General features: G+C 35.0%; 2 protein-coding genes across 2 annotated transcripts in view; both read right to left on the bottom strand.

Annotated features, from left to right (window-relative positions):
* Nucleotides 1-12,630, bottom strand: part of osp (myosin phosphatase Rho interacting protein outspread) — a 204,176-nt gene that overhangs the window by 59,081 nt on the left and 132,465 nt on the right. The window lies entirely within an intron of this gene.
* Nucleotides 5,488-7,247, bottom strand: LOC106127094 (leucine-rich repeat-containing protein 74A). The gene has a single exon (XM_013325075.1). The coding sequence runs from the start codon at nucleotides 7,195-7,197 to the stop codon at nucleotides 5,521-5,523; it is 1,677 nt and encodes a 558-aa protein (XP_013180529.1). The 5' UTR covers nucleotides 7,198-7,247; the 3' UTR covers nucleotides 5,488-5,520.

The following is a 12,630-nucleotide window of genomic DNA, read 5'->3' as shown; positions in this document are numbered from 1 at the left end:
GCCAGTTTTTATTATAATAATGTACAATTGTTAAATGTTACATACAAAGTTATTCAAAGTTATTTTAACATATAACAGGACTGTTTTCGTAGTGCGGAATCATCTGCCCATAAGTGACAAGTTTTTGTCACATCATTAAATTGGTACCGGTTTTAATTACCAGGGCTCGAGATGAGCGTCTAAAAATATCCATGACAGCGGTGCGCACGCGCAAACATCTGACATTAGTTTTTGCGCGCAGGTGTGCTTGCGCAACTCGCCGCGCCTGAAACCGCACGGTCTCTTCGTCTCGTAATTAATTTTAATAGCGGACCTTATAATTACATTACCGGTATTGTTTGTATAGTTTGGATACGGGCAATTCTATTTAATAACGCTTGTGCAAATCGAACTGCATGGTAAGATTTCGAAAATCGACCCTGAAGAACGGGAAAGCGACGAAATCAACGCTTTAAATGTTTGTTGGAGCTTAAGATTTTATTTTTATATTGAAGTTGGTATTGTAATTCGGTGTTGCGTGTAGGAAGTATTATATTTCAAGTGCTACAACGTGTTGGCAAACAATATATAAATTAAAATAAGTTCCAAGAGTTCCGGGTGCGTTATTGCGAAACATAAGCTCGCGGTGGGAGTTGCGTGAACGTGTCCCGACGAAATGAGCCTGCGCACGCGCACCATACGTTCATATTGTTCAAGTACTAATGTTGCGTCATTTATTTATACTGATGCAGTACCAAATACGTGTTAAGATTGATGTTTTTTACATGTAAGATAAAAGCCTAACGTTTAATTTAAGCATTTTCTTATAAAAGCTGTAAATGTAACAATTCGGTTATAAAAAGAGTCTATTCAACTACAGATTAAATTGCAAAAGGAGTTCTTAAGATATTAAAAAACAAAAGCCTGTTTTGAATACTGTGTTCTAGGTTTTAAAAGAAGAAAAATTGCTCAAGATTAGTTCTTAGTTAAAATTACAGTCCACGTTAGTCAAAGAGATGTGTGGCCAACCGATCGTCGCCTCTAATCCGGGATTAGATCCATAGACGGTGCCTTTGTGTGGCGCACGCGCATCCTAATCGTCGGCGTCGGCGATACGCAATCACCGCAGTAATGGCTCGCTCACATCTCAACAATATATCCTAGAATTGAATCAAAGCTTTTCAAACTTTACTGCTTATGATATTTCATAAAATGTTTACTGAAAATAACTTTATAGATTCCTTGATGTATTCTGGATATGCCGCATTTAATACAGGTTTTAGTCTTATTTACAGTCTTATTTACTAAATATGTATATTCTTTCGCTACATTGTTCCTTCATTAAAACACCTACCAAATATTTTTGCCACTCACATATTAAAGTTAATGATATTTGAGGTTATGAGGTTAAATACGTTAAATGTAATGCAATAAAAGTGTTTCATTATTATTTTTTTGTATCGTTCTCGTCCAATAGTTTGAAGTTCACTGGAGGTTAGATCAGCTCGCTGATCCGCGGGGAAGGAATGGTTGCAAATGATTGAGTAACAAGATTTAACCTTCCGATGATGTTACACAATTTGATGCGGTTTGTCAGTCGGGTGTGGCATTTTTATTTTAAATCAAATGTGCTCGAGTCATTCATTTGAAACGCGAGTATATACTGTGTTAATTATTATATAGTTTTTACGATGTATAATGATAAGGCTACAGTCGGAGAATATCAATGCGTTTGTCGGCGACATATTGATGTGTACATCAGGTACATTGTGTGATACGAGACAAGAAATGTAATGTTGCTCTATTTATGTTATATTTATACAGTTTTTACTGACACATATAGAACTAGTTTACACTGAACTACACTGAACCTACTCGTTAGTTTCCAAATCAAAGATTTCATGACTTGGTAATTCAGTAGTTGTACTATAAAAACTTCCTTCTTTAGTTTTTATTTGTATAATACTTAATCATAATAGTCTACAGATATCTTAAGGGCTCTTAACACGAGTCGCTGCACAAGACATAATTTTAGGGCGTCCCAGAATGTGGGGGGAGGGCACTGCGCAGCGTGCTAATAGCCTCGAGCCGACAAGATATTAGAAAAGAACTATACCGTGTATTTTGGATACCAGGCTTTTAAAATTCTTGAACAAAAGTCCTGGTTTAAGTATTAAGATATATGCATTTAGTGTCAGATAAATGATGTAACATGAATCACAATGGTAGTGGGGTGCGAAACAGACAGCTTGCAATCTGTTATGTATGCACCGACTATGCAAGCCTGCAGCGGATGATTGCAAAACGCCCGATTGATCGATAGACGGAATACAGAGAAAAATATCTCAATTCATTAGTGTTAGCTAGGGGAAACGACGCGGGAGGTTGCAGCGGTCGCTAGTCAATGAATTATTGCTAATGCCATTGCTGAATTTAGTACTACAAATCATCGTGTCGATGATTAAATTTGAAGTTTATACGTTGTAGCTATAGCGCAATCAGCAAACCAATATTTGACACTTTATTTATTTAATAACAAGACATATCAAGGATTAAAGTAAATGAAACTCACTTAATTATCCTGTTTATTCATCTATAGCTCTATAAACGAATGTAAACAAAGTTAAAAATAGCCAAAAGAAGTAATCAAAAGAGAGTATAACTAAGCCCGCCTTCAAGAGTGCGCGTGCAACTTTTACTTTTGCCGGTGAGTCGCGGTCGGGGGAGTGGACGTGGGGGAAGAGGGGGGACTCTCAAAGGTCAACCGCCGACTTCTCAACAGGTGTCCTAGTTAGGGATGCGCCGCATCGAAACATAAATACATAACTATGTATATACAAGACCACGTATGTTTACGTATCTTTTGCTCGCATTTTAATGATCTGTTACTTATCAAACCAGTAGCTTGTAACTAATTAGTTATTGTTTTTTTTTTTAAATCAACTTTCTCCGCTCTATTTTAGGCGATGACGGATTTGGGCAAAGCCAGATTCATTTCGGCCAGATTCATTTCACAATTCAGTTAAAATATTTAATTAATTAGTGATTGCAACTAGTTTTTATCTTTTCGTACAGAATTATTTAGTCAAGGATTTTTTTAATTTAATTTTTATCTGATTTTAATGTTACTATTGTAGAATTTCGAATGTAACAATTGTTATTAATTGCTTCATAAAATTAAAAATCCACAGATTGATATTTCGCATTGTTAAAAAAGAAAACGACGCCTCAGGCTTTTCCACAAATTGCCGCGCCGTTGCTTTTACTAAAGCTTTGGATTGTATATCGGATCTTGGGTAAAGTGCTATTCAAACCTAATACCGGCTAGTATTTTCATACAAGACGATATAAAAACAAATTTAGTTATCGTAGGGAAAGAGAAGAGAGACATATCCTTATTCAAGCTTTCCCTTTATAGCATTGGGTTCATCTCGTTCTCATCTGCGAATAAAATCTTTTTCAGCGAACTACTGTTAGGAAGAAAACCCGACATTGTGCCGGTGTACCGGCGCAACATAAGCCTTATTAAAATATCAACGTTTATGTCCCATTACTAATCAATCTGACACTAGAATGGGTACAGAAAGGGCGCAATTCGCGCTAAAGGATTCTAATTAATAATGTCAAAAACTACGAGCTACCATAAAGTTTGAATCTTGTAATACAGAGCGTGTTCGCAACACGGCGAGCCCGCACCGTTCGATCTTATTCCACATTGAGTTACGACATATGAAATTATCTCGACCGACGCGGACTTTCAATTTCAGAGAAATGAAAATAAAACAAGTGTTTTGTTAAAATGAATGGACGTTAATAACATACAGCGTCGATACGCGTTTGTCTTTTTAAGCGTGTAAATTAATGGAATTTCTTATACAAGAGTTGTTAAATTTTCACTCTTTATCACGCTGTAAGAGGGATAAGACAACGTTGGTACTATGAGAGCTTATCAAAATATGGTTCTGGTATAGAATTAAATTTTAGCTTTATGACATGCCTCGGAGAGTAGGACAATGTTTTCGTGAAATCGTAAAAAAGCACATTTTTGATTTGCACGTTTTTGAATTGTTGTACGTATACAAAATAAGTTGTTTAAAATTTTTAGATTTTCGAAGATTTGGTTCTAAATTAAACATTGAAATTCCTCAAAATAAACCACACAATATCGTACATAGATACTAGAGAAAATATATAAGAAAAGTAAAAGTGTAAACACTGCCGTCTGTGCTTCGAACGAACGACGTACGAATTCCTAATCAACGAACGCCCACGCGGAGCAACAACTTTTCGAATACTTTCTATTCACTAAATAAATGTTGCCTCAGGCACTCCGCAATTTCGGACACTCTCGATAGTGCCTAGATGAAAAAAAAATTATGCCGCCAACATTAACATCATTCCTACGCGATTTCGTCAGCACAGAACAAGATTGCAAGAAAGAATCCGACATCCGGTCATTTACAAAACTCTACATAAATCACGAATTAGATTGCTGTCTATTAACTGGCAGTATACTTAATTCAATTGAACAAAATACATTGCGAAGCACATTTGAAGCTAATTAAACAGTATTTCTTATTCTTAAACTTGATAGAAAACCTTAAAATACAATAAAATTCACTTGGATGCGCCTACAGACACGTACCTGCAACAAAAGAAATAAAAAACATTATAAAAAAAATATTTATGAAGTAGGTTTATAAAAACTATATTAGTACTGTTTTATTTACACAGATTAAAAAAAAATCCGTTACTAGTAGCAAAGAAATCTTATCTGTTTTCAGTACAAAGATATAAATTACTAGCGGAACTAAATTTTATAGTCCAAGAGCTAGATAAATATTTAATTCATATTTATTACTCTCTTAAATTTTTTAAAAATATTTATGGTTCAAGTGTGAAGTGGAACCTTAGTAATAAAAATAAACAATAATCATATACTAATCGTAATCGGCTTCCTACATGTCACCGGACGGGATTTCATCGCTCCTATTTACATAATAACATGTGGGAACGCTTGGTGTGGCGCGGACGGCGCGATATCTAGCCAAAGATTATTGGAAAGCAATAAATAATAATAAAGAAGCTAGCTCGGTCGCGTGAGGCACGCCACCGCATAGCACAGGCCACAGCCGCGCCCGCGCATACACAATAACCGTTATTCTAAAAGATTCAATGTTATAGACTCAGAATCGCAGCAAAAAATTAAGAACAATTTTCAAAATCCTCCTTACTAATGGTTTGGTACATAATTATGTTGCCGTTGTACAATCTTTGGAACAATGAAATAATAAATTGTGACCAAAGAAAGTTAACTCAAACAGACAAACAACAGACTTCATAATATTTTCCGTCGTTCAATTACTGAACGCTGTAGCAATAGGATTCATTGATTTAGTGTCTTGTATACTGTTTGCATTATTCCACAAACTTAAAAAAATAAAACAGCAAATAAACGGTATTTTAATGTAATTAATGCTAAGTTTCAAAGTATAAATAATGCGACAATTAAAGTTAAAACTTATAACATCACTAAGATTACTATTTCTTTTTCTTTAAACCCTTTTTATGACCTTTCTTGACAGGTTCAGGCGGCGGCGAGGGCGGCGGTGTGGGCGGGAGCTTACGGTCCGGCCACTTACGTTTGAAGAAATCTACCATCGCCGCCAAGTTCACAGTAGTTGTTTTAGGTCGTATCGGACCCGCAAATAATTTTGTCAACTGATTAGCTAAATCATCTTCCAAGGGTAGTCCGAGATCTCTTAATGCTCTCAAAAATGGTCTCGTATCCATCGGTTTAGGGTCCAGTTTGTATAGCGTCAGTACTATAAGTGCAATATCAACCTTATCTTTCTTAAATTTAGTTCTACAAAGATAATCTATTCTATTTAGTACTGTATCACGCAAATCCACAGTTTTATGAATAGTTTTTCTGATAACGTCACCATAAGTGATTTCAGCGTTTTTGCGACATTCTAATTGGAGAACTTCTTCACGAAGTGTTAGAAACTCCGATGTTACTGCTATGTTGTCTAGTTTAAGCTTTTGTAGTTTAACTCTGGGCCTTAACATGGGTTCCAATAAATTGTACGCATCGGTAGACGTCAAAGGATTTGATGACATGTCTAATGTAAGAAGATGCGATTTTCCTCTTAAAGCTTTTACTATAATATTGATTACTTGACTATCAAAGTTATTGTTACTTAAGTTAAGATGTATGAAACTAGGATTTTTTAAAAGCACGCTTATAGATTTTGCGACCTGTTTACCCCCGTATGTGTTCCAGGAGAGGTCGAGGGCTAAAAAATTTTCATTTTCCTGTAACTTGCAACATAAATCAAAAATAGGGTTAGCTGATTTAAGCAAATTCCATGACAAATTAAGATGAGTAAGTTTATTGTTTATTTCAAAGGCTTCTGCGAGATTAATAACGGTCGCATCCGTTAAGCTATTATGACTTAAATCAATGTTACGTACTCCTGATCCACGTATTATTATCTCAGCTAGATATTCAACTCCCTCGTCAAAAAGTTGGTTCTTACTCAGATTCAATTCGCAAAGTGTACTATTTTTATGCAAATACATAAATAACCGTTTTGCTCCTTCAGGTCCGATCCTACAGCCACACAAGTTTAACACTGTTAACGTGCAATTTTCCCCCAACATTTCACCTAAATGAAGGCAACCATCCTTCTCGATCCAATTGTCTGTTAAGTCCAAAATATTTACATACGTGTTCGATTTCAAAGACAATGCTATCGCCCTAAAAGCCTTTTGCTGTACGCCGTAATATCTCAAATTAATTTTATTTTCCAATAATTGTCTGTGGAAACTAGATATCGGAGTCAATCCAGATTCTTTGCACAACGATAAGTATAAATCCTGACCATCTTCTGGATAAATAATCAATGGTTCAGGATCTAAAAGGGCCTCTTTGACACCTGGATCGACAATTGCTGGATAGTTATAATAAGGATGTCGAAAAATGGAACTTGAAGACATAGGTATATAATTTGTGCATATTTCGCCACTGCCAGGGTCGTACAGACCTTTTCTGTAATTAATAATCTTGATATTTTCCTCAGGTATTTGGAGAATAAGCGAAGACCATTCTTCCATAGGAGGCTCTTCAGAAGAAACTGACCCTTCTGGAGGTGCTGACTCCTCTTTTTCATTTTGCTTCTCATAGTAAACCTCCAAGTCTACCTCAGAACTCATTTTATGGAGCAAATGTAACTGTTATTCTGAAATAAATCTTTTTGAAGACAACTTCTTTGTTATCTATGATGACATTTGCATGACAAGTAATATAATCTTCTATAGAAATATGTCTGAAAGATTGATAAAAAGTAGTTTCCATTGCTTTGAATTGTACCAGAAAATAAGAAAAAGAATATTAAATCACAAAAAAAAATAAGAAGAGAAAAATGGTGCGTATGTTTACATACACCTTACGCTTTAATGATTTTCCTTAAAACATCAGATCAGTATGTCTTTGTAGGAAAATGCTAGCTGTCGCCCGCGACTCCGTCCGCGTGGATATATATTATAAAAAACTTAACTAGTGTAGCCTATCCATCCATCCATCTAAACATTCGTATTTATAATATTAGTAAGTTAAATAAAAAGCAGCTCTTCAAGGCATAAATAGTATCCTATGTCCGTCTCCTGGCTCTAAGGTACCTCCTCATTTTAAACCATATCGGTAAAGCCGTTCTTGAGTTATAAATAGTGTAACTAACATGACTTTCCTTATATATATAGATGATATGCGTAAGAAGGGTGTGAATTCAGATATAACGGCTGACTGGTATATGTTGGTGTAGTACATACACTGCTGACCCTCCGTAGCGAAAATGGTAGAATAAAGATATTATTTTACTGTAGAAGTGTATCCAATTATTGATTTACATATCACTTGACGAATGAAAACAGTACGTTATTTAAGGTACTTTTAATATAATAGCTACAAAGTTAAATTAATAATTAACAAATAAATAATGCTAAAAATTACTACAATATTCGCTATAAAAATAATATCACTTTCACCAAAACTATTTCTGTTTCTTTGGAGTTTTTTTTCCACCTTTCTTAACAGGAGGTGGTGGTGGTGGTTCGGGAGGGGGTGAGGGCGGCGGCGTGGGCGGCAGCTTGCGGTCTGGCCACTTGCGCTTGAAAAAGTCTATCATGGCCGCCATGTTTACAGTTGTTGACTTATTTCTAAAAGGCCCTGCAAATAAACTTGTCAACTGATTTGCTAAGTCTTCTTCCAAGGGCAATCCACAATCCTTCAGTGCTTTCAGAAATGGTTTCGTAGGCATTGGCTCTTTGTCTAATTTGTATAACGCCATTACTATTAGCGCTATATCGACGTGATGCTTTTTGAATTTCGTTCTGCAAAGATAGTCTATCCTATTTAGTACTAAGTCTTTTAGATCGATACTCTTATGAACAGGTTTCGTGTATACGTCACCGTAAGTGATTTCAGCGTCTTTGCGAAATTTTAATTTAAGAACTTTATTTCGAAGTGTTAGAAATTCTGGCGTTACCAGTATGTTGTCCAGTTTCAGCTTTTGCAGTTTAACTTTGGATTTCAACATGGTTGACAATAAGTTATACGCATCGGTAGACGTTAAGGGATTACATGACATGTCTAATGAATGAAGACATGACTTTTCATTTAAAGCTTTAACTAAAATATTGACTACTAGATTATTTAATTTGTTATAACTTAAATTAAGGTACAAGAAACTAGGATTTTTAAGAAGTATGCTTATACAAGTTCCGAATCGTTTACCACTGTATGTATTCCAAGAAAGGTCTAGATCTATAAAATTCTCATTTCCTTCTAACTTGCAGCATAAATCGAAAATAGCGTTAGGTGATTTTAGCATATTCCATGACATATTGAGATGACTTATTTTATTATTTACTTCTAAAGCTCCTCCGATATGTAAGACGGACTGATCCGTTAAGTTATTATAGCTTAAATTAATGTTACATACAGCTGCTCCTCGCATTATTGCCTTTGCTAGGTGTTCAACTCCTTCGTCATAAAGCTGATTCCTACTAAGATTCAATTCATGAAGTGTTTTATTCTTGGGTAAATTGAGAAACATACGTTTTGCTCCTTCAGATCCGATCCTACAGCCACACAAATTTAATACATTTATAGTGCAATTTTCCGCTAACATTTCACCTAAATGAAAGCATCCATCTTCACCGATCCAATTGTCTGTTAAGTCCAAATTAGTTACAAACATGTTCGACTTTAACGACACTGCTATCGCTCTGAAAGCCATTTGTTGTACGCCGTAATATCGCAAATTAATTGTATTTTCCAATAATTGTCTATGGAAACTAGATATCGGAGTCAATCCAGATTCTTTGCACAACGATAAGTATAAATCCTGACCATCTTCTGGATAAATAATCAATGGTTCAGGATATAAAAGGGCCTCTTTGACACCTGGATCGACAATTGCTGGATAGTTATAATAAGGATGTCGAAAAATGGAACTTGAAGACATAGGTATATAATTCGTGCATATTTCCCCGCTGCCAGGGTCGTACAGACCTTTTCTGTAATTAATAATCTTGATATTTTCCTCAGAATGATGAAGAATGAGCGAAGACCATTCTTCTATAGGAGGCTCTTCAGAAGACACGCACTCTTCTGTAACTTTCGTCTCGTCCTGCTGCTTATCCTTCTCAAAAACAACCTCAAGGTTTGTATTTGAACTCATTTTATGTTGTAAATGTGATTTATTTTCTTGTGTAAATTCTTATCTAAATCTATTTGTTTGTCATTAATAATGACAACTAATAAGTCAATACTTGGTCTTCAGATTTTTTATTTCTTCCTTGATTTTATTTCTATAAGATAAGAAAAGAGGTAAAATATGAACAGAATCAAGAAGACAAGAACTCGATTTTGGAATTTACAATGTCTTACAGTAGTATAATATAAGAATGGAACCGACAGATGGTTTTGGCAAAAATTGTTAACCTTAAAAGACGAAAAATAGCAAAGCTTGTAGTTTTTAATTGAAATGCATGATTAGCAATTTTCAGTTTTAAAAAAAAGTCAAAAGTTTTTTTAAATTATAATAATAAAACCTTAAATACTATGCATATCAAAATTAAATAATTTTTTTATGAAAGAATTGGAAATACATGAACAATAAACGTGTCTTAAAAAAATTTTACAAAATATGCAAAATAGATAAAAATTAATTTTATTTTTTTTTCTTGCCACCTTTAGCTGCTTTCCCTTTTGGTTCTGGCTCAGGCTCCGGTTCAACAACAGGTTCAACAATTTCCGGAGGTGGAGTGGGGGGCAGCTTGCGATCTGGCCATTTTCTTTTTGCAAAATCTACTAAATGATTGACATCAATGGTTCTTCCTTTTCCGGATTTCGGTCCGGGGAAAGCGTTAATAATCTCATTTACAAGATCGTCGTTTAACGGCAACCCAGATGCTTCAACAGCTTCAGCAAAAGCTTTGGCATTCATTTTCGTACGACTTTCTTTAACAAGTTGCTGTGCAAAAAGAGCTATATCTGTTTGTACCTTTTTTTGCTTTTTCGTTAAGAAATCTGCTCTATTTAGAACAATTTCTCGCAAATCAGGATCTGGCGGCTTACTAGTGTCAATGACGTCTCCATGGGTGATAATTACTTTTTTCTTAATCTTTTTAATATGCCGTAATTGCTGCATGAAATTTGAATCAACAATTATATTTTCCATTAAAAGATTTTGCACTTTAACTCTACCGAATTTCATTTTACCAATGATTTTTAAGGCATCATTTACTGTCATAGGGTTATACGATAGATCGAGAGTTTGCATTTTTTTTGCGAACCACATACCATCTGCAATATCGTCTACAGCATCTTCAGAAAATCTATTGTTGCTGATATCTAATTTTTTAAGTTTGCCAGCTGACATAACTGCTTTTATAGCGGATCCAATGCGAGGACCAGAAAGAGCATTCCACGATAAATTTAAATCTTCAAGATTTTCACAATTACTCAATTGTAGCAGCAGATGAAATGTGCCATATGGGATAAGGGAAAGTTTATTCCAGGAAAGGTCCAGAAGTGTAAATCGATCATAGGTCTCTAGAGCTTCGGTCAAGTAGTTAGCAGCTTCACCGGTCAAATCATTGTATCTTAAAATCAAGCGAGGTAATTCTAGACCACGAACAAAACCATCTAGGATATATTTTGCGCCTTCATCACCTAACTTATTTCTGCTAAGATTTAAACATCGCAGAGAGCGATTTGTTGGCAAATTTGCCATTAATCGTTTCACCCCACTTGCTCCTATTCGACAACCAGTCAAATTTAACTCTCGCATTACTAAATTTGTAACTAACATTTCACCCAAATGAAAACAAGCGTCATCGTTAAGAAAATTATCGGTGAAATCTATAGAAGTAACATTTTTGTTGTTTTTGAGAGCTATTGCCATTGCTTTAACTCCGTAAGGATCGACACAATAATATTTTAAGTCAATCTTTTCCTCTAATAGTCCTTTATAGAAAGTTTCAACGACGTACTGATTCATGTCTTTGCAAGCGGCTAAATATTTAGCTTGTCCATCATCTGTATAAATAACTTTCTCTTCTGGTTCTAATATTGCTTCTTTAATTCCTGGATCAGGTATGGCCGGGTAGTGGTAGTAAGGATGTATAAGAACAGAGCTTGCTGACATTGCGACATGTTTGGCGCATATCTCACCGCTACCAGGTCGGTATAACCCCGCAGCATATAAAGCATATTTAGGATTTTCACCAGGACCCTCATTGATCATAGACGACCACTCGCTGACAGGCACCTCTACTGAAGAGTCGTCGTCATGTTTCAAAATCAAATGTGTTACTTCAGTAGTATCTTGAGTCATTTTATATTAAGTATACGTTCTAAAAATCAATATAAATAAATAATAAATATTTCTGTAAAAAAATTTAAAAGGTAACACAAAGAAAACACAATATGTCAAATTGTCAGAAATAAAATGACAGATAATGTCAATGTTAATGATTACCATAGATAAAATATTTTTAATATTCATCGATATAACAAAGCTTATTTTATTTTTCTAATTTTATTTTATTTTTATTATTAAGTAGCTGTCCGCTAGCAACTCCGTCCGCACATGATTAAAAAAACTTAATTAGTAGCCGATGTGAACACGTTTTCATCAAGAGTTATTGAGCCGTTTCGGATATATCTTCTATCCATTCATCCTCCATTCAAACTGTCGCATTTATAATATTATTAAGATAATAGAGTATTTGTTAAAGGCGGAAATATATTAAGACTCTAAGATCCGTCTATGAACACGGGACTATGAAATTAGACGCGATAAATGGCGTTTCCTCGTCGTTTAAAGCGATGGATAAGAGTAGTTTAATTGCGGGCGCGGCTCGCTGGCCACACCGCACGCAACATCAATAGATCGAACTTAGAGATAATAATTACTACTGCCTTTTGACTAATTCAATGCTAAAGAGTCCAGTTAGCTTACGCCGACTTAGTTTATTAGATGCGAATAGTTTTTTTTTTAAATATCCTAAAAAACACATTTTTTTTACTTTATCAATAAAGTTTATTGGGACACGAAACCTTCCTAGACCTTCAATGTA

Source organism: Papilio xuthus, unplaced genomic scaffold, assembly GCF_000836235.2.
Source record: "Papilio xuthus unplaced genomic scaffold, Pxut_1.1 DF824888.1, whole genome shotgun sequence".
Lineage (NCBI taxonomy): Eukaryota > Metazoa > Arthropoda > Insecta > Lepidoptera > Papilionidae > Papilio > Papilio xuthus.
This window is presented reverse-complemented; position numbering and strand designations above follow the sequence as displayed.

Coding starts and splice junctions, on each gene's coding strand:
- LOC106127094 (XM_013325075.1), bottom strand. CDS start 7,197: ATGAGTTCTGAGGTAGACTTGGAGGTTTACTATGAGAAGCAAAATGAA.